This window comes from Notothenia rossii (genome assembly GCF_949606895.1).
Source record: "Notothenia rossii genome assembly, chromosome: 2".
Lineage (NCBI taxonomy): Eukaryota > Metazoa > Chordata > Actinopteri > Perciformes > Nototheniidae > Notothenia > Notothenia rossii.
This window is the reverse complement of record NC_136904.1, coordinates 39,265,407-39,292,932: the sequence shown is the minus strand read 5'-3', so window position 1 is coordinate 39,292,932 and position 27,526 is coordinate 39,265,407. Positions and strand designations below refer to the sequence as shown.

Sequence of the window (27,526 nt, the reverse complement as noted above, 5' to 3'; positions counted from 1 at the left end):
TGGTGGGGCAACCACTCATTGCAAAATCCCCCGAACCAGCAGAAGGCGCAGCATCTGTAAGTAACTAGAGAGGATCTGAAGACATCGCAAGGTCATTTATAAAAGAATGAACATAACATTCATGGAGAGAGAAGGAAAATAGGATGGGGTGAGCTGCGCTCCCTGTGATACTGACTATTGCATGGAGCAAGACTTCTGATGCTCAGGCAGTCTGCTGGCTATTGCAAGACTTCTGATCTCTAAGGCAGTCTGCTGGCTATTGCGAGCCTTCTGATCGCTCAGGCAGTCTGCTGGCTATTGCGAGACTTCTGATGCTCAGGCAGTCTGCTGGCTATTGCAATACTTCTGATGGCTCAGGCAGTCTGCTGGCTATTGCCAGACTTCTGATGCTCAGGCAGTCTGCTGGCTATTGGAAGACTTCTTATCGCTCAGCCAGTCTGCTGGAATAAGTGAGAGAGGCATAGCATATGGTAAAACATTATCTTAGAAGAATGTGATAAACCACTAGTTATATGCATAGCTTACCGTAGGAGTTTAACAGTTTTTGATTAGCCAGTACGGTGCGGATATCAGGTCGGATAGGGCATACGTGTGGTTACACACATAAGGGCAGAATAAGCAATCATTATAAAACAGAGAATGACAGGACAGGGATGCAATTAGATGAAACCGTTCTGGAGAAGTGCTGATTAATGAATAATGTAATGCAATGAAGGTATTCTGCAGATGATTAAAACGTGAGCCGAGTGAGTCTCATTGCTGTGAGAGACATACGCTGCAAGACTACATTGAGCATGAGGTGTTTATATTGCATCCATTCCTTATGCTTGACGGAAAAGTGTGCACTGAGACATTAGCTGAGGTATGCTATTGAAGTACCAGATAGAGGGGATCGTATGATCATTAAAGCAAGCACGGTTTGCACCGTATATGCACATAATATGCATGAAAGTATGAAGGAGAACCTGTGCATTCTTTCTTTCTTTTATATTATTCATTTTTTAAATATATAATTATTTTATCCGGACTGCCCCAACCCAAGGGGGTGCCGAGATACGAATCTGATGAGACACGGAGGCGATCATGCCTAAACGTGCTGTGAACACGGATAAACGTCATTTATCTGCTTGTTGAATTTCCTGGGAGGGATTGAATGCGGCGTAGAGGGCCTGCACGCGGTCGGCTTGTGCGTAATGCGACTTCCGTGTTCACGGATCAGCTGATCGAGGGGCCTCGGCTCCGTTCTGATGCCGGATCGGCTTGTTTGCTTATGCCGAGACGGCCGGACGTACCCGTGTTTCTGCGGATGGAGGTCTTCTCCTCTCGCTCTTGCTTGATATCTGCTACGAGGATCTGAAACGGGTATGTCGGCAGCATGAACACCTGAAGTCACAGCTGATTGAAGTCTAAAATGATGGTCAAAAATGTATCGCGCTTAACTTCATATTCACGTAACGGAAATGATTCATTTATTTCCATTTATAGTAGAATACTTGTACACTTACAACTTCTGTATAATTGCCTCAAATATGACTTACTGCAGGCCAAATATTTCCATAATAAAACATTTCTTATGCAGAATAGTATTATATACCTGCCAAGATGTGATTCCTAAGGAATTGATGCTGCAGGTAGCAGGAAGCTAGAACTTGTGACTGGATCTGGGACTCCAATTCCCAGAATCCTCGGGGGTGTGAATGCGGAAGTAGAAACATTTATTTACATTGCAGGCAGCGGAAATCGAGTTTGTTCACGGAAATATCGTGGAATTAAAGGCTTCAAGCGCTGATTTTACTTCGAGAAGGTAGGACAGGATGGCAGGTACTTTGGGAGTGCCGGAGTCAGCTTGCTCCTGCCTTTTTGTTGTTTAAATACCCGCCGACCGAGAGACAGTGCGACTCTTAGCTGGCTGACACACAAGAGAGGGGTTGTTACCGGAGCTGGCGTAGAACTCGGGACTTTTTCTGGCCCAAAGGATATTAAAAGCTACTCCAGATGAGGACGGAAGGGACACCTGCATGTGTGTCGTGCAGGAGCTGTGGCTCGTTCCAGCGGCGTCTGAACCGTGCTCTGAGCTAGCCTGTGTTTCGGGAATGAGGCATTTCTTACGGCTTCTTACGTATGATGATTCGGTTCCAGAGTTGGAGATTGCAATAGACATTTGCAAGGACAGCACCGGCAGGCAAGCAGCAGCAACATGAAACACAGCAGCAGGAACATGAACGCAGCAATAGCAAGTGAACACAGCAGTGGCAGCAGGCAAGCAGCAGCGAGGTAGCTGCAGCAATAGCAGCAGCAAGCAATGCATAGAGAGAGATCTGGCAGGTTAAATAGAGCGGCATATTAAGGAGACTCTGTTTGGTTGGTTGTAGAGTGGCAAGGGGGCGTTATGTATGAATGCAGCATAAGTGCTCGAGTTGACTGCCTGAACTAGCTCGAAGGCTTCGCCCCATTTTCTGAAGATGTTACAAATAACACACAGCATACCATGCCATAATAACTTTGTATTATTAGTGTAGGACACATGTATGTATAACGTCTGAAGATGTGTAGTTTTATTCATGTTTTCACATAATTTTACAGGATATTGCTATATTATTTCACATATTGTAGTTCTACACATTAATATCTGATTTGTAAAACATCACAGACAGAAAGGTATATCCGTCATTTAATGGTAAGCTATTGAAATTCTGAATCAATTGTGTCTCCTATCACCCAAAACCCCTGACTATTCTCTCAACTCAATATTTACATTCTTATTCAAAGAAAATCAGTAATATCTTTAAAAACTACAAATCCCTGTCTATCAGCTGTGCACCGTTATGGTGTAAATACAGCCTATCTACCAATTGGATCAAATATAAAAGTCAGCCAAATTACTATTGATACTGCAAGGAGACGTATTGTGTGAAGAAAAATTGAAGATGTTGTTTAATTGCTGATATATTTATGATGCACGTCACATATTCAGTTCCGGCTGCATTTCTTCCAGTTTGTCCAAAGGTCTTCTCAGCAGGGCTCTATAAATAGAGAACTACGGCAGATGTGTAATATTTAATGCAGCCGAACTGTGTATTATAATGCAGTTATGTGAGAAAAGCAAGCACACGCAGAATAAAGTATTATTTTCTTTTTTTAAATGTTTTCGGATTTCACATCGCATAAACACCATATCTCAACGTGCATTGCGGCTAAAACATCCAATCCCTGAGCTTCAACGTTAGCTGAGGATTATGGGTAGTTCGATGTTTTAGCCTATCAAAACCTCTGAAAAAAGAAATGTGTCTCTCAGAATTGAAAGGGAAAAATCTATGGGAAAAACACAAAAGCAGTGTACACTATTTAAACGTGGATGAGTAGTGCAGATATCACTTTAAAATCATTTGACAGTGAGGGGAATACGGTTTTATTATGAAAACTTTGAGACCGGAAATACTGTTTTCACCCTGTGAGGGTTACGCTAACTTTACATGGACGCTGCCGCATAATATACACGTTCTCCTGGCGAGACCTTAAATCATCTTCGTAATATCTATCAAACTATAGATCCTCCACTGGACGTGAATTCCAAAAGTACAATATACACTTCTCGCTAGAAATCTAATCAAAAAGCATTTTAATGGCCAAACTATCCCACGATTTAGGATTTTACAGAGAGGGTTATTTGTGAATATACGACCCTCCGGAGCACTAGAGGTCGAAAACTTTAAAATGTGATTATGGGTCGTAATAAGCGCTTGAACAATCGACCTATTTAGTCGTATGAGTTGGAGGACTTGTTGGTTGCATCCCTAGCCAAATGAAGCATGAGTGTTACATGGTGATGTCACTATGTTACAGAAGCAACAAAGGAGTCCAATAGAGGCGTTTCAGAGACGGGGGGGCTTCTTAAAGTTGCAAACAATTTTCAGGGGAGCATGATATCTGTGCTATTGATGCAACTACTACCCACCCAATGTTCGGCAAGAGATGTTTCACACAGGTGCCCGACAGACAGAACCTGTCACCTCTTATGGCATGTGTTGTTTTCTTTTTTCTCATCCCTGTAATAAACACCTTTTCTCTCAAAAAGCCTGCCGCCCTCGGCTGGATGCCTCCGCAAGGGAAGCGTGTGGCGCAATGGACTAGTGCTTTGGTGTTGGGATCAGGGGAGCACTGGTTCAAACCCCACTGCAGTCAGCATGTCGTTGTGTCCCTGGGCAAGACACTTCACCCCAAATTGCTCCTGTGGGGATTGTCCACAGTATTGAGTATGTAAGTCGCTTTGGATAAAAGCGTCTAACAAGTAACATGTACTGTAATGTAATTAATCAATCATAAGGACTCAGGAGGAGACAAAATAATTTTGTCTGATTACGCCCGCCACGGGAAGTGAGTAGGTGTCGCTTCATTTTCGGTCTGGGCAACATCTTACTCCGAGTCACAAAAACATCTCATTAAGTTTTCCGTCAGTCTCTGTTCTGTAATTTTGGTGTTTGGATGCAATCCATCACACTTTAGCCTTGTGGTGCTGTGAACAATGAATTTCCTTCTCAGTGCGATGACACCATTGCCCCGTCGCTTTCTTTTAGGCGAGCAGCCTGCTCACTTCCTCCCCGCTCATGTGGCTTCCTGGCAGGCAGCCAGACCCCCCCTCTATCATGGTCTATAAAGACTTGTGCTGCCGGTCCTGTGTGAGACAGGAAGCAGGGCCCTATGGACAGTGACCTCACTGCAGGAAGAGAGCGCAGGGTGTGTGTGCGGAATTGTAGTTCTCCATTCTCTCCAGATAGCACCAGTCACACGAAGTAACCAAACCAAAATATTTTCAGATCAATTTTTAATGTGTACATGTCCAGCATGGCTTGTTAACACACTCAACTAGAGGTGATCACACAAAAAACACAAATGTATAAAATATTACATTTTCTACAGAAAAAACCCCAATAGCAACAAACCAAAAAAAAAACAATTGGAATGTTATTAACAAAAAACATGTCCTATCAAGTTTGAGAAATAAAATAAAAATGATCAAAGACCAACAATAATCTCATCTGTTTTTATTTTTGACAGCTGCTTTTTTTGGTATCTCATCCCAGTCAGGGATGATGGTTACATTTTCAGAAAGTCACTGAAGCATTACTCGGGTAGTAATGAAGAGTTCCACCATGGAGGGCCAGTAAATAATCCAGCAACATCTACTGTCGCTGCAGTTAGTGGGGGACAACAGGCTTCTCAACAGTTTCCATGTCTGCCTGGAGCAACACTCAATGTCTTTGTCTGTTTCACCGAAATAAATTAGCCTGTGGTGATTTAAAATTAGTGTTTTCAGAGTGGTTTAACGAGCTAAGGTGAGATGCACTCTGGGAAAAGAGAGAAGCATCTGGAAAACCCATGATCCTTTGGGTTCGTGCCATCATAAGCCACAAAGTTGACCCAAGTGGAAGAGAAACTGAACACAGTCGTACTGTATGTGAAGTTTTACTTTTTTCTTTGATCTTCTCAGTTCGTTTTTTATTGATCTGTTTTTTTCCCTTTGAGTTCAGACTTTGCACAGGGCTGATGCAATGACCGTTTGAAGCTTGTGGTTATTAGGAAGTGCAGGGACACACATTGACCACAGGACGCTGAAGTGGAGTAGAGAGACACAGCATGAAGAAAACGAAAAGAGAAAAGAGGAGGTTTTAACAGAGATGTTCATCAAAATAAGAGAGAAAAGCAGTGTTCACAGAAACATCCTGAGGGAGATGAAAGCTCAGACAAGGGATTGCCTCACCACACCTAAACCTTGCATCAAGGCCCTGTACTTCAAAACGAACAGAGAATTAACATAAAAAGAACTTCAGCCTTTGCAACTTGAAATCTGAATGTGACATGTTGTTGCTGAGTCTGCGTAAAGCAGACTCAAAACCTGACAGGTAGTGTTTTAAGTAAATCCTAACACAGTATTCAAAGTTGCCGAACAAGGATCTATAAAAAAAGGCTTGGCCTTAGCCTTGACTAGTTTCCTATCGGGGGGTGGGAGAGGCGAAAGGAAGGTGAGGTTAGGGAAGACAATAATGTGTTTGTGTGTGTGTATTATAGAGAGTATATGGGGGGAGGAGAGAGTGTGTGAGAGAGAAGGCCATTGTTGTTATTACGATCCCCCGGGGCGTGGAGGGCCGGGCTGAGCATGGTGGGGGGGGGACAGATAGAGAGAGTGTGGGAGATTTACAGTCAGAGAGAACAGGCCTCGCTTATGGAGAGTAGAGCTGATTAACTAAACACCTCGACACACACAAACAGGCATCAATCAGCCTGCCTTGCTTCCTTTCTGAACCTTTACCATATTTCTGTTCTGCTAGCTGTCCTAAGAACATTACTGTGTCTCAATTCGGAAACATTCCTTAGTCCGCTGCATGTTGTGCACTGTGAACACTCTGTGAATTTCTACCCTGTAGTGTTGTCTTAAATCACAAATAGCTGCTGTACACTCACAGGAAGTTGCAAACATCACTGTTAGCTAGCTAGCTTCTCAATGTAATAGTTTGCTGTAGCAAATCATTAGAGACTAATTCACCCAATAAAATGAACGGGGGCTAATTTTTGACGCTACTATAGTATTACCTTTATTAAATACTGAAAAAACCTAAGGTATAACTTTTACTTAGCAAAACCTTTATCTGCTTTCTTGATTCCAGCAACCACTGCTGGTAGCCGACTTCTGCTACGTATCCAACCTTTGCTAACATGATGATTGTTGAGTGTGAGAAGTGTTCAGTGTTCTACACACACATTTTTGACGGTTTAAAGTGTCAAACCATGCAAAAGGACGCACTCGTGCACTTAAAAATCACATCTAAGTACAGAAGTGCCCAAATTGAAACACAACAAATGAATCCCTGCCAGTGTCCTGCCAAAAAGGAGCTCTCAAACTAGCAAAAGAATATGGTTTAAAGTAAAGAAACGCTAGTACAATTAACGTTTTAAACTTTAACGTGGTTAACTGCATGTGGGCTTGCTGTGTGGAGGTCACAAAGGAGAACTGATAATAACAACTCCACACAAAGCGTTGCCTCTAATACAATGAGTCGACATTTTCTGAGCCTGTCCAGACAGGGGGCGGTCTAAGCATTGATGTGCCTGTAGGAAGAGCAGGACATGGGAGGAGAAAGCAGATGGGGTTAGGGGGGGGGGGGGCTTTTAACACTGATTAGCTACGCCCGCCAATCCCCCTCCCCCTCCAACCCTGATGGAGAGGAGGTGAGCGATGGACACAGGACACCGTTTCCTGGCAACCGCTATTGACCGGCCACAGATCAATCTGCAGACTTCTGGTGATGGAAGATGATGCTCTTCCTTTTCTTCCACTCAGCGAGTGTCCTGTTAACTTTACCTCCTTCTGAGCGGTGTCCCACCTCAACCTGTCTGCACCTGCAGCTGGAGGTGAAGTAAGAGAACAGCGGTGTTGTGTTTCCGCACCGTCTGTCAACATACAGTCTGACTGGCACTGAAGGAAAGCAGACAAAGCTAAATTGTGAGGCGCAACTGGAATTGGTAAGCAGGTTTTTAAACTAGCACTGCAACTACTTATTGTCTTTGTTGATTCATCCGTCATTTATTTCTGGGTATTTCAATTTTTCCCCCACAACTCAAAGTAGAGGAGAACAGAAACTACTTAAGGATCCGATTTAGAAAGCTGGAGTCAAATCATTTAACTTTTTCCTTAATCAGTCAATCAAATAGTTTGAGATCAATATAATAATAGTTCCCGATTCACTTAATATTTCCCAAATGTATTAATATTTTTAGCACTTTTTTAAACATGTGATGGGGTCTCTTCGCAGCTACTAAGCACATACAGCAAAAGACCGTCACCTCCTGTAGGCTAAAGTTTCCTCTTTGGCTAGCACTGCGGTTGAGCTAGCAGGAGAATTTGGGTCACATGAGCGGTTGCCAGTGGGATAGAGCCATCAAAGTCCCCTATCTCCCTCTCTCTCTCTCACCCCTTCTTATTCCTGTGATCCAAGCTGTGAGAGCTCAGGGAGACGAGGTCAGCGTCCCTCCCCCTTTCTCTTGTGTTTCCTCACCCCCCCCCCCACATCTGTAACCTGATCCGGCTGAGACCTGTCTGCTCAGATTGGCAGCTTGGTCCTTAATGCGCCGTCAGATAAGGCTTCCTCCCATTCATATTGAAGCTGCACTCCTACACTCTCTCTAATCTGAGGCCGGTTTCTAGACTCTTATTGATTAGACTTTTTTAGAACATCGAGTAATGATTAGATTATTCAAATTGCTCTTACGCCTTTTTTCTTCAATTAATGTTTCCATGGCAGCCAGAAAATGTATATTTTTAATTTATATGAATTTTTCACTTTGTTTTTTGTGCATTATGTCTCTTCGTTGGCATCTTAATTACACTCAAAACACGACTAGTGATAGGCAAGAATAACTGGACAACATTGTTTCCATTAGACAGTGAAAAGGCAACTTGATTAGCAAATAAACCGCAAAAACAGAAAATAACCTGCAATTATTTAATTGGTTCTATTATTGACATGTCATGTGTATGTTGACATCATATCATAATTCACATTTGTATTATTAATACCACATGTATTGCGAAAACCCTTCTTGAGGTATATCATCCATCTGAGTGACTTATTTTTGCTTTTGTGTGTCTGTGATTTTTATAAACTACAAAATAAATGGCTGCCAGGAATATATTTGTTTTACTTTTATAATGAGTAGTTGAATTGGACATTTTTATTCTGCCCACACTACACTTCCCGCAAGATGAAAAGGGAGAGGAGAGTGTTTTGTTTCTGGGAGTTCAAGGTTTAGTTTAGGTGTCGCAGGGGTTAACAGCATTTGCACACACCTGCTGTTTCTTAATGAACAGGATTAGTCTGTGTTCACATGAGCCAAGCCCACCCTGGTGCTCACAGCTCCAGTGTTTACAATAGATAGACCCCAGGTCATGTGTGAATCTACTTCAATTGAAAAAAACATGAGCAGTAAAAAGTCCATTACAGAGTGCACGGTACATTAGCTGCACCCTCAGACCGCTGAGGTAGCAGCACATGTGTGCTGCTACTTCCTGTTCTTGAGTTAAAGGCCAGGGCTTCGTTTGTTTCTCCATGGTGTTATGTCAAAGATGCTACTTCTCCTGTGTTATTTCACACTGAGCTGACTTTTTAAATGGACCATTAGTCTTTCTCCTCTCCTGTGCAAAGAAAATATATTTCTGCTGACAAAAAGGAAGCTCTCTGAGAATTAGCCTCATAAATGATGGTTAAAGGAAGAGATAAAGTCTGAGGCCTTTCAGCCAAAGAGGACTTTAAATGCTCTCCAAATAAGGAAACAAAAGAAGGCAGACCTATTGTGCTATAGATGAAGACTGAAAACAAGGCAGTGGTGCTCTGAATGTAAAGGATAAGGATACTGTTGATTCCACTTAGGCCATATTTTCGAAGCCACAATTTGTATTTGCTAACAAAAAATGCCTTTACAAATAAGTGTATTTCCCACAATATTTCACTTTTTCTTTAAATAGACCCCATGTTAGAGGGATTGTTTTAACCACTGTATTGGACTGAAATGACAAACTGTACCGCAGAAACAGGCGAAGACATAGAGAAGAAGACGGTGAGAAGGGGAAGACAATCTACTGAACCCTTCCATAGTGATCCGTTTTTCTTTACTAACCCTTTGGATTTTCTTTGTGCCGACTGTGATAGCATGAGCAGATATGAAGGTATCGGCGAGGACAAAGACCCTGCTAAGATTAGACGAGGGGGGGAAGGCGGAGAATTGAACAGCCTTCCTGGTTTCAAAATAATAATAATTATATCAAAATGTCACACAAAATGAACAGAAATTAAAAAAAACAATGTGCAAACTTCTCTCATATAAATAGACTACAGTCGACGCATTGTAGAGCACCATTGGAGACAGGAGGAGGTTAGGATGGTTTGTTTGTGTATAAGTAAGACATCATTAATGCTTGCTTCTAGTGTTTGTGTACAGTATTGGATCTACTACCACAGGTTCTAAGAGTTGCCAGAGACGGATGGGTCGGTGGAAAGAGGCTTGGATTAGAGGAGCGCAGTGTCTAAGGTTCCAATTTAAGTTCAAAGTTCAGTTTCTGCTCTTGTTCAGGGTCAGACCCAGTCCTGCAGCGAGCGCTTGCAGTGCACCAGCAGCCGTGGAGCCCCTTTGCTCTGCAGCGTGTTGATGATGGCGTAGACGAGTCCCAGGATGCACAGCACCAGGGCCAGAGGGATGGTCACCATCAGGATGTTCATGGTCCGCTCCTCGCTGTCGTCCACCTTTAGCACCACGTCCACCTCATTGGTGTCTTCCTCGCGGCCCTCCCGGTAGTCCTCGTCTTTATCGCCGTCCGACCCTTTGCCCGCGTCGTTGTCCGTCCCGTCACGATCCCCGTCTTTGCCCTTGTCTCCGTCGCGTCCGGTTGCGTCGGGGTTGAAAGGGGGGCGGTTCACGTCGGGGTATTTGCGCCCCACGTCTGCGTCCGTGTCTCGGTCTGGGTCCTGGTCCGCACTGCAGCCCATGAAGTCTCTCAAGATGGACTTGGGGTAGCCCGGCTCGCTCTTCATGCGGTGGTTGTCAAACTTCCAGTACTTGGAACCCTTGTAGAAGAAGGTGTACGCTGGAGAAAGCAAGGAGAGCACAATATGTCAAATAACAGGAAGATTTTAAGAAGGACAAATTAAAGGAATAGTTTCAAAATGTTCCAACTCTTGCCAAGAGTTAGATGGCACGACTGATACCACTCTTATCTGTCTGTTCAATAGAGTGGTGCAGTGATTTAGATTTTCACTAGGGCTCCCGCGACAAAAAGCTATGGGATTTTCCATTGGATTTTGCAATAAATAAGATCTGTGGCAGACACACAGTGGCAGTTTATGATGCTCACATGTTTTGTTCAGCAGAATAACCTTCACATAATAACACCACTTTTATGATTATTGAAGAGTAAATGCAATCACCAGAAGTAATAAACCAAAGTTAGGCTGTAAACAAACTACATCACGTCGCATGGCTTCACATTAGCATGGCTAGGCTAAAGGCTGACTCGTGTCTGGGTTATGACGTTAAGTTTTCTTATTCAGTTACTAGTTAGCATCCTCCGTTATAAAGACACATAGAAGCTTCTAACATTTTTGAATAGGGTATTAACTGACGTATTTTGTGTCATAGACCAAAACGTTAAAATCTCTTTGGCTTGCGTTAACCAAAAACCCTAATTCAGGCATATAACCAAAGGCACTTTCAAAATAATTTTGACTCCGAGACGAGGGAACCCGAAATGGTAAAATGCTAACTCGTCTCCAGGTTTTAGGACTCATTCTATACAAAGCTAGAGCCATCAGCAGGGAATATTAGCTTAGCATAAAGGCCAGACAGCTGGGAGGCTAGGGCGACACAGCAATCATTTTCCCTGCACACAACTTCTGTAAATAAATCGTTTTTAAACCTTTTTTTTTTGTACATATAGATGTTGCCTTGAGACTGAGCAAGGCAAGCTGTTTCCAGTTTTTAGGCTAAGCTACGCTAACCAAGTCACTGCTGGCCATAGCTTCATATTTGCGGTAGTGTTGATATGAAAGTGGCCTCAACCACCTCATTTATATCTCGGCAAGAAATCCAATAAATGTAATTCCAAAAACTTGTCCTTTCATAACCTAAAAAAATCGCAAACTTGTTTACTTTAAAATAATTGGCTGTATATTTAAACATGTCTACTGAGTGTATCTCTTGTCACGTGCATATACGATTTTGCACTGCAATCCATTACTTTTGCTGTTATTATAAAACCCTGTAAAGTGCATTGAAATGCCCAATAAATTAAAAAAAGGTCCTATACAAATAAAGTTGTCTTGCTTTGTCGACTGTCTGCCGTAGATCGAACCACTCCTCTCTATTTTCACTGTAACCAAGCACAGCAAAGCACAAAGCACTTCACATGTATGTGCTCAAATTCACACACACACTCCATCCCCTTTCTCTCCTGATGATTGTGTGACCACAACCTGATTCTTTGTTCCATGCATCAGTGTGCCCCAGCTCTTTCTGGCTTTTCACACATACACACACGCACACACTCAAACACACATTCACATTCGATACAACCACTCTTCTTGAGTGAGCTCACCTCCATCATCGCTGAGGAAGGCCCCCTTGGGGGAGGAGGGTACTGAGGATCCCCAGACGCTGATTGATTTCGGGTATCCTTGGTCCGTGTGGCGGGACTGCTCGTTGAAGCGCCAGTACCTGCAGACAGCAGTCAGAACCAGTTGTTACTGTAACTGCCTAAACAAGTAAAGAGCAGAATTCTTACAAAGTGCAGTGCATGGTGTGTGTATAATAACTGTCCTTACTGGTAATGCACTCGTGAAACTGCAAAAAGACAGTGAGTAAGGTCTCTTTCAAAATACAGACCTTAAGTGTAACTTTGTTTCTACTTAAATCAAGGTTCAAGGTTCTTTATTTTGTCCTACGAACATAGCTACAGTGTAGTTATGTCGATGAAAATCTTAGGTCACAGGCTTCTCCAACAGTGCAATACAATAACACAGATACACAGAAAAATATAGTGCATAGTAAATAGTAAATACAAAAAGAAAAATAGTTTAAATAGTGAAATAGTATAGTATATATAGTATAGTATAATACTATATGCAAGCTATTGGAATGATATATATTAGAGAAATAGATAAATAATTACTAAGTAGCAGATGAATGTTATGGATGTTGTTTCTCAGTTCAGGTGTTTCGCAGTCTTATTGCCTGTGGGATGAAACTGTCCCTGAGTCTGCGGTACCGCCTGCCTGACGGCAGCAGACTGAACAGTTTGTGGCTGGGGTGATGGGGGTCTTTTATAATACTGAGGGCTTTCTTCCTGAGCCGCTGGGAGTAAAGGTCCTCCATGGATGGCAGCTCCGTCTTGGTGATATGCTGTGACGTTTTCACCACCCTCTGTAAAGCCTTACGATTTAGGGCGGTGCAGCTGCTGTACCAGGCCGTGATGCAGCCAGTCAGGATCCTCTCTATGGTGCACCTGTAGAAGGTCAGGATGCTCTCTATGGTGCACCTGTAGAAGGTCAGGATCCTCTCTATGGTGCACCTGTAAAAGGTCAGGATGCTCTCTATGCTGCACCTGTAGAAGGTCAAGATGCTCTCTATGGTGCACCTGTAAAAGGTCAGGATGCTCTCTATGGAGCACCTGTAGAAGGTCAGGATGCTCTCTAGGGTGCACCTGTAGAAGGTCAGGATGCTCTCTATGGTGCACCTGTAGAAGGTCAGGATTCTCTCTATGGTGCACCTGTAGAAGGTCAGGATGCTCTCTATGGAGCACCTGTAGAAGGTCAGGATGCTCTCTATGGTGCACCTGTAGAAGGTCAGGATGCTCTCTATGGTGCACCTGTAGAAGGTCAGGATGCTCTCTATGGAGCACCTGTAGAAGGTCAGGATGCTCTCTATGGTGCACCTGTAGAAGGTCAGGATGCTCTCTATGGTGCACCTGTAGAAGGTCAGGATGCTCTCTATGGTGCACCTGTAGAAGTTACAGAGTATCCTGGAGTCCATGTTGAACCTCCTCAGCCTGCGGAGGAAGAAGAGCCGCTGTTGAGCTGTTTTTGTGAAGGCGTGAAGAGTCCATGTCCTGTTTAAAAGAAAAGGACAGGGCTCCTGATCCTTCTGTGGCTCCACAGCCTGGCTGCTCTCGAAGCGAGCAAAAAAACTGTTCAGCTCATCTGGGAGAGATGCGCATGCAGACACTCGCGCAGCACCCCCCGCTGCTCCTTTGTAGTCTGTCATTGTTCTTAGTCCCGTCCACATGTTCCGGGTGTTACAGCCTTTGAAGTCAGATTCCACCTTCTCTTTGTACTGTCTCTTTGCGCTGCTGATAGCTCTCCGGAGTTCATACCTAGAATTCCTGAACTCCTCCAAATCTCCAGCTCTATGCGCGATATTGCGCGCTTTCAGCTTGGTACGCACATCGCTGTTTATCAAGGGCTTTTGATTTGGGAATGTTCGTACAGAAACCTTCTGCACCAGGTCATCGATGCATTTCCCAATGTAGCATATGACCGTATCCGTGTGTGTGTTGATGTTATTATCCTCAAACACACTCCGTAGATGCAAAGCAATCCTGCAGAGCTGAATCTGACTCGTCACTCCATCGCTGTACTGTCTTTAGCCGCTTTCACACCAAGTACTTTGCCGCACTTAGTGCCAGCACTTAGTACCCTCATTGAACTACGTACAGATCGCGTTCACACCGGAATAAGTGCCCTGAGGGAAGATTACGCAAATGAAGCCGCTGACGTCACTTCTTCTTCTTATGCTTTGGGTTTACTGGCAGGCCGCTAACCACTTCACGGCGTATACTGCCACCAAAGTTTCCGGCCGGAAGTCCCCGGGGTTGGGGACTGGCTAAAGTAGAAGCTGCTGGGACTCCCGAGTAAATCGCCAGAACGCCAACACCTCCTCATCACTCCACCGCTCCCATGTTTTTTTTGTTTGCCATAAGTTATTCTCTCTCTGTTGGTGCGCGGGGCTAATGCTAATGCTAATAATGCTAATGCCAGCAAATGCAATGGTGGCTTCAAAAAACTTTTCAGAGTTTTACGGGGCGTGGTTTGCAATTCGTCCAGCCAATCGAAATTGGTTCTTTATTCTCCCCAGGATAGTACCACCTCTCTAGCAGGCACTAAACATGGGGGTAAAAGTTCTCGGAACTAAGTTCTCTTTTTGGTGTGAACGCAAAATTCCAGACACTAACGGAACTAAACGGGAAAAGTAAGGGTAAAAGTACTCCGGTGTGAACGCGCCACTTGTTACCGGTCTGTCGCATTTTATCTCAGTGATCTCAGTCATTTGAGTCTTTATATGGAAACAAACACAAAAACTCCATCTAAATAGATTCAAAACATTGACACTGTACTTCATTGAGTGAACTTATTTTCTAAATTGGAAAAGTTTGAGAAGCATTTGTCTTTGAGTTAAAGAGCAACAGTGGTTATGGTTTAATAAGTCATACCTGTGAAGTTGTACTAAGGCTTGATAATGCTTTAAACTAAATGTTAACCTTAACATGCTCGGATTAGTAATGCTTTCATACTGATGTTTCCATGTATGATGTTTACCATGTCTTATTTTAACATGTAAGCAACTCAACATACTGCAGCTGACACGGAGTAGGCTATAGCTGAGGTTAATGTTGCGTTACTTGTCAGCTGTTCTTTTATTTAGTATCAGTACTGTGTCAAATGTTGTTATAAATCATACTTGGTCAATCTCATCTGTTTGTTAAATCAGGTCTTGATTGACTACATTTCTGTAGTAAACATTTTAGCAACTGTTTTAGCATAATTTGAGTGATTGGAAAACTATTTTAGTTTTCAGAATACAATACAGTCTACTTCCATTTCAATCTACTCTAGCCAAAATATCACAATTTTCTTTATCGAAAAATATGTCAGTGTTGTCGCAATGCAAATCCAGCTAGCGCAAACCGCACCGCTGAACGGCAGCAACAGACTTTTTTTTCTTTTTTTGTATCTAGAGTTGAGTCCGGACGGTCCAGAATCAGCTGGTCCTCAGCGAGCTGTGATACCTGGTGCTGGTGTTTAGGCTGACTGACATTTGAATAGGTTGGAAAAATGATAGAGCTAACGGCATGCAACACAGGATAACGAAAGGAGCATAGAGAGAGATGTGACAAACGTGTTTAACTACATTTTGTCCTTCATGTCCTTTTTCATCAACAATGTTTAATTTTGATAAAGTCATAGTGAGTGTTCAACTCTGTGCCTTCTTCTCATCTTCTTATCGTAGGACATGGACCAAATATTGAATCATTGAGTAACAAAAACAGCACTAGACTGAAGTAAATGTCAGGTTATAAACCAAAACATTGGACAAATTGAAACCTGATAATGTAACCAGATAAAAAGTCTCTAAAATGATGAACCCAGAGTGAGGTATGAATGTCTGTCTATCATATAGCTGCTCTATTAATATAGTTGGAGGCAGATGATTTAGAGCAATGTGTGTGAGTCTGGCTGGTTGCAGGCTACATTACCTGTCTCCTTGGAAGAAGTAGGTGTAGCCGGATGGCTCCCACCAGATGGCTGTGTCTATTCGGTCATAGGGAATACCTAGGCCATAATCGACCAGCTCCATTGGATAGCCCTGTTCCAGGTTAGCCTCCCTGAAGAGCCAGAATCTGGTTCCTGAGGAGAGGAGAGGAGGAGTGTTTAATGATCCTATATGGCCCATACATCTGTACATTCTCTATCCACCCCCACTCACAACCCTTATGGACTCTGGAAAATGTGAGCACACACACAATCATACTATATATGTCATGTTCACTCGGTTACACACACATCCAAGAAGAGATGTAGCCCTACAAATGCTGCTTATGCACGCACATTGTATCTTCTGGCACAGAATGTGTTAAATAATTGAAAAATAAATGAGGAATAAAAAGAGAACAATCAGAGAAACCAAACCAGAGCTTGTAAATTCTATGAATGTTATAATGATTTGCTGGCAAGATATCAGAAAACACAAGTGTATCATTGACTGCTGGTTTAGCTCGTAACGACCCATTAGCAGCGGCGTGTCTCATGTCAGGCTGAAGCAGGTTTCTCGCCTAAGGGAGGGTTTTATTGTTTTTACTGTGTCAGACAGGGGGACTCCGTTCCTCCTGGCACTGTTACATCTCTCCTCTTGGCTTCAATCCACCTTTCCCTCTATCTCCCCCCCTCATACCCACCCATCTATCCACCCACCTCCGGCCCCTTGCTCCCTTTTTAAAACGAAAGCTCTACACTCAGCATCTAGAGAGAACGAGAGGTTGACGCAATGCTTCCAGTGTCCCTGGGGTGCACACGATTTAGAGTAAAATCCCATGACTTATTCCAAGACTTTCCAGGGATTCAGTGACCTATAGATTTGACTCCTGCTGTGTAACTGTTCTAAAGGGACTCACTTAAATGAATGGATATTTTCTGTCTGGATTACAACTTTTAGAACATGAGTCCATGAAGTGGTCGTTGTTTAATATATTCCCTGTAGGTCTTCCTAAAGTCCAAAGTCCGAAATTGCTTTCTTGGTATTTGAGAAATTGATATCCAATTTCCAAACATTAACAGAAGGATACTTCATTTACAATTAGAACAACAAGTTATTGTTGGCATCACTATATCAGTAAGACTACAAATATGAACTGTGATTTTGCAACTTAACAAATAGGTTGTCATTAATGAACTGCCTTTATTTACAAAGAGTATTCATTTGTACTATGGATTACTGAAGACATCATTATGATCTACTTAGACCTGCTAGAGCTAGCTTGCCTTGTGAGCTGACACTCAGAATGTCAGAGAAAACAAGTAAGCATTTTTTAAAGAGGCCATATTATGCTTTTTCGGGTTTTCTCTTTTCTATTCTGTATTATATTGATTGTTGTGCCTGTTAATGATCTGTAAAAGGCTAAAATCACAACGTTTGCTCCACAGAGGGTGAAAAGAGGCGCTGCAGCACAGGCAGTATGAGAAGGTTTTGAGCATAAAAGAATGTAAACGTGTCACAGTAGAGGCACAAAATACAAATATGAACCTGAAAATGAGCATACTAGGGCCCCTTTAACTATAGACTAAGGATATATACATATAGTGCATATATACATAATGTATGTTTGTTCATATAATGAGAACCATCCATCTGAATCCCCATGTTGTTCTCTCTCTATCCTCTGCTCAGGTTTTCCTGATCTGCACTCATCACTGATATAAAGGGAATGCTTGAGAGAAGGGTCTCTCTTTGTCTCTCTGCTGTCAGACTCTGCAGCACTCATTCAGCCTTAGTAAAGGATTTTGCTCTTTATTATGTGTTAGTGTATTTTTGTTGTTTCCTTAAGTATGGAGAATCAGGCAGTCCAGTTTTCGCAGCATTGTTTCTTAGATTAGTTTTTGCATTTGCCTTTAAGATAAACCCTTTTTGATCCCGGGAGGGGATTTCAGGTATCTTATCTTAGCAGCATCAGCCACAAGGTTTACTTTAGTCTTTTTCCACCACTTCCCAAGATTAAGAATAATATATTTAACCATTCTCCAAGATTAAGAGTACTTTGGACCACTTTTAGCTAAGCAAAGATCACAAGTCCAACAAAAGAACAAGTATTGATAAAGGAGTCTTCAGCCTGTCTTCAGGCTCGATGGTCCTTCTGGACTGCTATGATCCATTTAAAGGTCTAAGCTTCAGTTGTGTCTCTCCTTCTCCTGTGCTCTCAGTTCTTGCTTCCTTCCTTTTTCTTTCCTTCCTCTGCACTTCTCTTGTTCTTCCTTCGGCTAATGGCTCGCAGCCAAGTGTCACACAGAGAGCCTTGCCGATGACATCATCCTCCTCATCATCATCAGCTGCCCCAAAGCCAGCAGCTGAGCAGAGTCAAGCAGTATCTATCAAACACTGCTTCTTTTCTTTTTCCTCCAACAAACTTTATCCACCACTGTAAAACAAATGCTACTCAGTGACTCACAGTGCAATAATGATCTGTTCCAAAAGAGATGTATGCTCTGCATGTAGAATGCATTATGTACTTTATTCGAGGAGGTGGGGGCATGTTTATTATTTTCATAATCTGAAGATGATGAAAAAAGTTCTGCGATTTGCTTTATAGTTGAACTATGACAGACCTGATGGTTTAAAAATGACTATGGAGGAGGAATAATGTTGAGAGTTTGTAAAGAAGAGACAATATGGGCATTATTTCAATGCAGGAGTTAATACTTAAGTCAAAGGAAATACTTATATTTCATATGCTCTTGATACATATTTGACCTTTAGGAGCTGACATGCTGCTGCAAGTCAGGCTAATGTATGATAAAAGCTGGATTGTGTGTTTCACCAAAGCTTCCAGTGAATCCAACTATGATTTTGTATTAGAGTGGCAGAGTACACAGTGCTGCTTCATTGGAAACTGAATCCAAACACTGGATTTGTTTGTCATTGTTGCTACTTAAGCATAGCAGACTGAATGTTAGTCTCAAGCTTGGAACCTCATTTCAGAATTGGGTATGCTCTCAAAGTCTGTTGTTGCTAATCTGGACGTCTTGTCATGCTCCAAAAGTGACGGTTAATAATACCAAAAGAAGATTATTTAGAACTGGCCCAGGCCTGTTTTTACAGCAGCAATAACCAGAGACATGTATGTTCATTCCCTGAAGGACAGTTAGTAAAGGAGGATAAGAGAAGTATAGTCCAGCTTCCAATTCTGACCACTTTTTGTAAAAACGTAAAAGCTTTGATGCAAATCAAAAATGTATTTAAAAAAACGTTTGTTGTATATCAAAGGGTGATATGATGTGTCTGCTCTTGGCTCTAGGAAGTCAGATTTGATTAAATCATATCAATTAGAAACGTACCGGATAAGTGATACAAAATTCTGTATATAGCTACTAAAAATGTTTTATGTCCTTTCTCAAAAATAGTAGGGTACTTATTAGGCTACACCTCAGTCACCAGTGCTCTCATTCCCTTGTGTCACGTCAACTAGATGACAGATATTCCTCATTTTACCGGCAGTCAGGGCATCACTATTTTAAGAATAGAACAGAAAGTCTGAGAAACAAAGTGATGATGACTCATCGGTATTACTAAAGCTATAGCTGGAGTTACCTTAACTTTGGTCTCATTTAAGTATTTTGGCTAGAATGTAACATCTGTTGTGAGAAGCTACCTTACAACAGCATAAGAAGCCAGGCAAAATGATACAAGGCCAGTCATTAAAACACAAAGCGACCACAGCTAAAGGTCAATCATTATTTAAGAAGAATCCACATCAAATATTTAGTAGAGACTTAAGTACAAAGCACAAAAATCAGCCCATAATTGAAAGTGATTGGATTTGGGCGTTGCGAAAATAAATATCTGAAATGGGTATGGTTATGGAGCCTTTAAAATTACGTAAGCTGGGCCCAGGAAAACAGCCTCTTGGATGTATGCTGAATCACATACTGGGCCAGCTAGTGAGATATGTTCTTCAGTGAACGACTCCTTCCCCCTAGAAGCACCACAGAGTGCCACACAACTTCATTCCTGCCTGTGGGCATCACACTGTCTCACTGAGCGTCAGGCACTCAATATGCTGGCACTTAACTTACCTATGTTTGTAATATATTTTATAATATTTCCCCAGGGGATAATTAAATCCCTGATTCTGAAAATGTGAGTGTGTATTTGTTGCTTACCTTTAAAGAAGACGAACCTGCCGTCGTGTCTCTCGTAGGCAGAGTCTATGTCTCCAGGCAGCCCCCTCCAGAAGTGACCGATGGGCATGGGGTAGTTATCCAGGACCCTGTTCCTGCGCACGCGCCAGAACCACCGACCCTGAGGGGAGACACACGTGTGTTTGAGAGTGCATCACTTCTTATTGTATGCTTAAAATACTCTGTTGTTGCTTCTTTTTTCTGATTCCTGTTACTCAAAGCGCAAACCAATGCCCAAATAAGTTCAAAACATAGGGCTTCATATCTTAAACTAAATATTTCCTTTAGCCTTTTCAAAACATGCATATGCACAGGAATATGAAGTTTTTTGCTGCTGTAAGAAGGGTATTCTCTTTTCATAAGTCAACTGGTTTGAACTGTTTCACCAAGCAGTCTGCAGCAGAACTGAACCAGAGCGTGCACTAAACTAACAACAGTGGAACCGTGGCAGGCTAATAATAGTCAGTTTCCGCTCCGGTGGCTCTTCAGGTCTTCATGTTGCACTCTCTGTTGATCACAGCCTGATACAGTCACTTTTATAGAGTGATTTCAGTATCAGGGCAGCAACACAAACCAGTAAAATAGCACATTTTATTGATTTTTTTCGATTTGTGTGGTCTGACAGCCGCTTTGTGTTGACCAGATTAAGACGGAGTTGACCATATTAGTCCTCAGCAGAACAGATCTCAGAGTGGGAGTTTGGATATTGAGCTCTGCAGATCCAGCCCTCTGCTGTGAGCAAAGTAAATACAAATAAATGACAGCTCCTTTCTTATTTGAATGAACTGTGGAGAAAGTGGCACTGATGTGCTACAGATTACTCCCACTCACAGTGCATTAAGTAAGTCATTTTTCCTGTGCATTGTTATATCAGAGAAGAACAATTTCTACTTTGCATAATAGTGGAGGCACTACTTCCAAATTCAAAGGAGGAGAACCAACATAAATTAGTCACAACTCAAGTGCTCAATATCAGTCAACAACATTTTGGGAAAATATACATCTGACGTGCATACTTCACATGTCTGTCTCTGTCTTTTCCTACACACTTTTGGAATATAGGTCCATCTAGACTTCAAAGAAGACAAAAAAGGAGACACAAGGTAGCAGCATTTCCAGTCTTTTCAACGGGGGGATGCATATTATTTCGCTATGGTATTGGTAATAAGGGATTGCCGCCCACTTAAATGAGTACATTTCGCTCTGTCGCCATAAACCAGAGAATTGTAAGAAAGGTGTTCTAATTCAGATGAATCCAGTCCGGCCGCTACTTGTTGGGACGTTTCCTTAAAAGAAAAAGGAAAGCTGCTGGTGGCACTACAGGAGAAATCAGGGGGTCGCCAACGTAATTAGGATTCTTCTTCTTGGGACCACGAATGTCTGTACAAGATGTTATGGCAATCCATGTGGCAACAATCTAGATTTTTGGCTGGATATTTTAGTCTCATAAAAAGGAGGGGGTTCACTAGAGCCACACTGCTTGAAAATAAAAAACGAAATATATCCAGTAAAATTATATAACAAAAATAATTAGCAATGATGGATTCCCCTATTTAATTTCATTTAATAAAATATAATAGTTTGCCCAGGACATGGTAATTATAGTGATTGCATCTTGTCTGGATCTACTCGGATCAAGACAAAGTTTAAGAACCACTGGTGGGCATGGACAAAGTTAATTTGGGACAGTGATTAAGGCTATCCAGACTAGCTTCATGAAACCCAAGCACAGAGACATGACTGTCTGAGATGAAACCCAAGAGCACAGACACAACTGTTTGAACGTGTGCAGCACTTGTCCAGGCAGCTGGACGTCCAGACTCACTGGTCAGTGTCAGAAACACTTAGAGTCAAAGATAGCAGATTCACAGACATGGCTCTGCTATATTATACTTTGCCAAGATAACGTGTGCATTCGTTTATCCAATCAAATGAGAGCATTGTTCAAAGCGAAGCGATCTGTTCTACATGTATTAGCGAAGAGCATATATAGTGCCAGTGAGGATGACAATGTAAGAGATGATTATGATGAGACATGATTCAATTGTGTGTATAATAGGCTAAAGCTAAAGTTAGCTAGCAAACTCAAGCTGCATTTACAAGATGCACGGTAAAACAGCTCTGCAGTGACGTTGCCATTGTGTTTCTATGGAAACAGTGTTGCAGACCGACTAGCCTTAGCCTCGCGCTGCACTCAAAGGTCAAATTATTTCATCTTTGACCTTGTTTACCGCTAACCTTTCAAACTGCAACCAATCAGATGACAGCTGTATGAAACAGCAGAAGCTAGCAAGGGAGGTAAGCATAAAGACAAATCTTAGCTGGCTGTTTTCACTGCAAGGCTATGCCAAAATCGCATTGAGCAAAGAGCAAATTGCATATCATGTGAATACAGCATGAGAGTAAGTTCTCTGAGTTCATGAACAATCACCATTGTGCAAATGCGCTCCTACGCTAAGAGTGACTTTTTACGAACGCATGCAATAATGCCCAGAGCTCATCTGTATCTGTTTTTTCATTTTCAGATCTTAGTAGTTTTATATTTTGCCGTTGACATGTCTAACTGTTGGACGTGGAACATAATTCAAGATGTGGTTGATAGTTTGATACTGTTGGATATGTTCAGCAATTTAAATCCCTACTGTGGCCCCAGCATTTCAGATATCATGACAACATTTCTGAAAGTAAAGCAGAAGCTCCATTACAGTGAACCCTGGGTGTCCTCCGTCCCGCTCTCTCTAATATCTGCCAACCTCTTCAACGCTGCCAGCATGGGACACCCCCCTCTGACCTCCCCCACTGAAACTCATTATTATTTATCTTTGCAGAGCTGCACTATGTATAAAGCAGTGGTTCTCAAACTTTTTCTGTCAGGCCCCCCCTTTGGAGAAAAAAAGGCTCGATAATCGGCTCACGGCATATAGGTGTAAGCAGGGGTAAAGTGCTATTTTTATAGGTGGAGTGTGGACCTTACATAGGGGGGTCCGGGGGCCAGCTCCCCCGGGAAGATTTTTAAATATTGAAGTTAAAAGCATCAATCTGGTGCACTTTGAGAGCAAAATTAAGAGATCTATGGATACCTCTTTCAACACCCATTTGAAACAGAACTGTAAACATATTTACTATTTCTTTATGGATATTTTACAAATCACTCCCTTGTAAACTTTATTCTTTTTTTAATATATATATATATAGTATTTCATACCTGTTTTTAATTTATTCTCTTATTTTTGTATAACTATAATGATCATATAAACGTGTGCCTCGGAAATAATTGTTTACATTAATGGTGAGCAAAGTGTTTGAGACCCACTGAAATAACACTGAGAGAGTCCTTTAGCTCACTGAGTCTCTCAGTCTGACAGGAGAGGACTCTCCTCCACCTTGTTGTTGAAAAAACTCCTTATATCCGTTAGCGTAGCTCGCTAGGTACCGGTGCGCTCTCTCGCTCGCACACGCACACAAAATGTCTCGTTCCACACACACAAAGAGCCGAGCTTTAATGAAACACAGAGACCCAGACGTAATAGTACTGTATCATATTATTTATTTATTTTTATAATCTTTCAAAATATGATTTTTTTTTTTTTTTTTTTTTTAAATAGCTATTTTTCCTCCTGGTCTCTCACGCCCCCCACTTTGAGAACCACTGGTATAAAGCATCACTGAACACATTATGAAGAGGAGAAAACACACACGAGGTTGCTGAAATGTAACTTTGAAAATGAGCAAATAAATGTGTTGCATCATCAACTCTGACCAAGAACCACTACCCCCAGGATAAAGGAAAATCATTTGCAGATGTATAATAACACATTAACCCAGGGCGGAGTTGCATAATATAGAAATATCTTAAGTATTTAATAGATCATACAACCCAGCTGACAGCAACAGCAGTGCACTGACCGGTACTTGTAGAACATCAGGTAAAACCCAGCTAATGGTCAACTGCTGCTTCAGCGCTTATTGAATGTTTAGTGTGGGTCCAGAGGCTCTTTAAGACAAACACCTGACCGCACCCCACCCTTTAACAGTGTTCCGCCTCATAAAAAACACTGGCCTGTTGGTTTACAATCCACAAGGACCGGATTGAAAACAGACGCCTTGTTGGCAGTGCACACGCCATTTGTCTCAAAGTGATTCCACAGAAAAGAATAACTAATTTATTGACACAGTTAAGTTGTCAGTACAGCTCCTCTGCTGGAAGCCGATAGAATTTCCAAGCAAGCACATGTAATAAAGCTCTGCGAGGGTTCGCATATCTCTCCTTATGTTTTATGCTCAAACTTAGATCAAGTTAGCAGACTATGGCAGAGCCTGAAGATACAATTCCAATTTACCTTGAAAACAAACATCTCCCCTCGGAGCATTGCCACAGAGTCAAAGTTCCCTTCACAGATATTGGGCCCGTAGTGATCCGGTCTCTCAGTGGTCCTGGGGTGGTCAGGATGACGGGGGGGAGTTTGTGGGGGGCGGGGCTCCGGGCGACGAGGTGTCACGGTGGGCAGGGCCACGGTGGGGCTGCTGTTCTGCTGACCTGCACGGACAAACAGATGGGGGTAAATATGTTGGATCAAATACAACAATTATAAATGAACACTTCAAATTAAATTAGGAAGGGTGTAAACTTAATTTGTTGTTCATTTGTGGTGACTAAGCTAACCATCGCCGAGTGTTAACAAGGTTGTCATCCAACCCTTAGTAAAAATAATGTTTCCCAGAATTATTAAGTTGACCTATTACAGAAGGCTGCTGCTTGCATGAACGTGACTGTGGATATTGAGCGCTCTGTAATCACCATGCCTGTAGAAAAAGTTGTTGGCCTTAATGTGACCGTGGATTTTGACGACTCTACTGATGATGAGTCTGCAGGAAAGCTATCTCACTTCAGACACCATATGTTGCAAAACGTGTTGGTAATTACTAAGACAATGTATAAGATGGCTTGAGTCGCAATAACATATATTTACATGCTTTTATTTATAGAAAAATTGTGAAAAATGTAAATGACACACACGTCCAGTCCAAAATTAGAAAGGTATTACATTTATTAAACACAATAAATCAAAGAAGCCATCATATGCTACTATTTTTAACAATTAAAGCCCTAACAATTACTTTTTAATGTATAAGAAATGATTGTCACCCATGCCCATGCAGTACATGGTATGGTCCAATTCGCAGCACCTGTATTGATTCATTGAGTTTTTTCCCTTATTGATAATAATATATTGAGTGATTATTTTACAGATGTCCAGCAAGAATTCAACTGTCAGGTAATTGCAGTGCGTGACCGTGTTTTTGAATGTGTTGTCCTGAGTGTGCCTTTTACCATGTGGCTTATGCAAATAGTGAAGACGTCGTATATTGGGAATGGATTTTGTATCGAAATAAAAAGAAAAATGTGTCTGAGGTCAAAGGTGGTTGTGTTCTTGAAAAACATTTATATAAAAATATGTATTACATTTTATAGATGGCGCAAATTATCATATCATGATTGAAAAACCGCAAGGATTCTATGCTCTGGTCTTCCAAAAACCCTCCTACCATAGATCTGCTGGATGCCTCGCAGGTCGTCATCTGGCAGTTGGAAATTCTCCGTCTCCATCCACTGGTAAAAGGGAGCCATGATGGCAAGTGGGTTGTTGGAGTGCTCTAAACCAAGGGCGTGGCCCAGCTCATGGACTGCAACCAGGAAGAGGTCGTTTCCTGATGAGGCAAAGACATGAGGTAAGGGAAAATAAAAATATTTATAATATATTTAATTTTGATTAAAGATATTAAAAATAATACTTGAGTAAATGTTCTTAGTTACATTCCACCCCAGCTGAAGGCCACAGTCAGCAGATATTCCCAATAAATCCATGCAGTCAATGGATAACAATGGCTGTCCATTGTTCTCTCCCAGTTATGATGTCAAAGAACATCTCAGTGGATCTGGCATATCATTCACACAAAAAGGAATGCAAATGATTGCTGCTATGAAGCAACATACATTTCCAACATTTCTAACCAATCAAGAGATGTCATTGTCCACCGCCACACAGCGGTGACACACTGACCCCTGCATCAACTTCCTCTCTACATGAAGGTCTTCTTACAGACTTTCTTTTTTGAGAAAAGTAAAACCACAGTTAAAATTTCACCAAAAATAAGTTGACCTCTAAAGTGAATTGACCTATTTAGGTGCTTCCCCTGTGTGAATACCATTGTGTTTCCTGTGCATGCTCTTTGTGAACGTTACATTTGCTAGCCATTTTGTCTCGTGTGATGCTGATTGGTCGGATTTGTGCTAGTTACGTCATGCCGTTAGGGGGGGGGATTGGGACCCGTGGAAGTCACTGCTGTGTGTCATGCAAGGGAATGGGAGATGTTCTAAATGCCCGTCCTTGAGCTTCCCCTCATACACACACACAAAGGAGGATACACATAGTTCATCTCCCCTACGATCTATAATTTCAGAGTCACATGAATGTCCTCATGGTGGACTAAGGCTGCAGCTCACAGCAGAGGGCAACACAGAGTGCTAGAGATAGCTGAGGGGATAAAGAGGCCTTTGTGTGGTAACTGTGACAACTGTTCAAAACTTCAAAGTCTTGGCAAAGTTAGAAGTTCAGCCAATGAGACTACTGCTATTCCTGACTACCTTGTACACTAAAACAGACATTTTGGCATCCTTATTTCAACTCTGAAGCGTTGTTCACTTGTTCCTATGAAGGACATTAAAGCAGACCCCTGACAACCAAAGTGCACTCCTTTGTGCCAGTGACTTTCTCACATTAGTCTCATCTGACCGCACAGAAAAACACAAGCTCCTGGGCTTTTATCGCTACGGGCCTGCAGTGTTGTTTCCGTGCAAGGTGGCTTTGAGTGTGTGTGTCAGCAAGTCACAGCGAGCAGCTGATTAATCACACCGTGAATCATAAGGTTCACTCCGAAAATGTTCGTCCTAAAAGCATTGTTCTTCACTAACCCGTGAAACTGAGGTCAAGGATAGGGAAACCCCGTAACTGCAAAGAGTGGACTGAATGGGTTTCAGGCTTTTACAGTCAATCTGTCGCATACATTTTTTATGTGGAACTATTGATCCCTAAGCTAAAGTGTGTGTCTGTTTGACCCCACCCAAAAGGAGGTCAGAGGTCAAAGCTGATTCTGTTTCAAGGACACTTGAGCAGAGCTGATGTATAAGGCTTTAACATGGCTCTGCAACTCTCACTATATATTAAAGAAGACATACAGTATCTGAGCAATCGTTTTCACCC

General features: G+C 42.1%; 2 protein-coding genes across 5 annotated transcripts in view; one reads left to right on the top strand and one right to left on the bottom strand.

The window, feature by feature from the left end:
• Positions 1–4,805: 4,805 nt before the first annotated feature.
• The window catches only part of mmp15b (matrix metallopeptidase 15b), an 84,076-nt gene continuing 61,355 nt past the window's right edge, over positions 4,806–27,526 (bottom strand). For all 3 annotated transcript variants that reach the window (XM_079664856.1, XM_079664857.1, XM_079664855.1), the window contains exons 5-10: positions 25,812–25,973; positions 24,605–24,801; positions 20,247–20,385; positions 16,073–16,223; positions 12,140–12,258; positions 4,806–10,633 (exon numbers count right to left, since the gene is read on the bottom strand). In XM_079664856.1, coding sequence (XP_079520982.1) covers positions 10,125–10,633; positions 12,140–12,258; positions 16,073–16,223; positions 20,247–20,385; positions 24,605–24,801; positions 25,812–25,973 — 1,277 coding nt within the window. In that variant the 3' untranslated portion in view covers positions 4,806–10,124. The remainder of the gene's footprint in view (positions 10,634–12,139; positions 12,259–16,072; positions 16,224–20,246; positions 20,386–24,604; positions 24,802–25,811; positions 25,974–27,526) is intronic.
• Positions 25,893–27,526, top strand: part of LOC307029152 (adhesion G-protein coupled receptor G5-like) — a 40,456-nt gene continuing 38,822 nt past the window's right edge. The window contains exon 1 of one of the 2 annotated variants that reach the window (XM_079664848.1): positions 25,893–25,994. The gene's annotated coding sequence lies outside the window, so the exon portion shown is untranslated. The remainder of the gene's footprint in view (positions 25,995–27,526) is intronic. The other variant, XM_079664849.1, reaches the window with a different exon arrangement.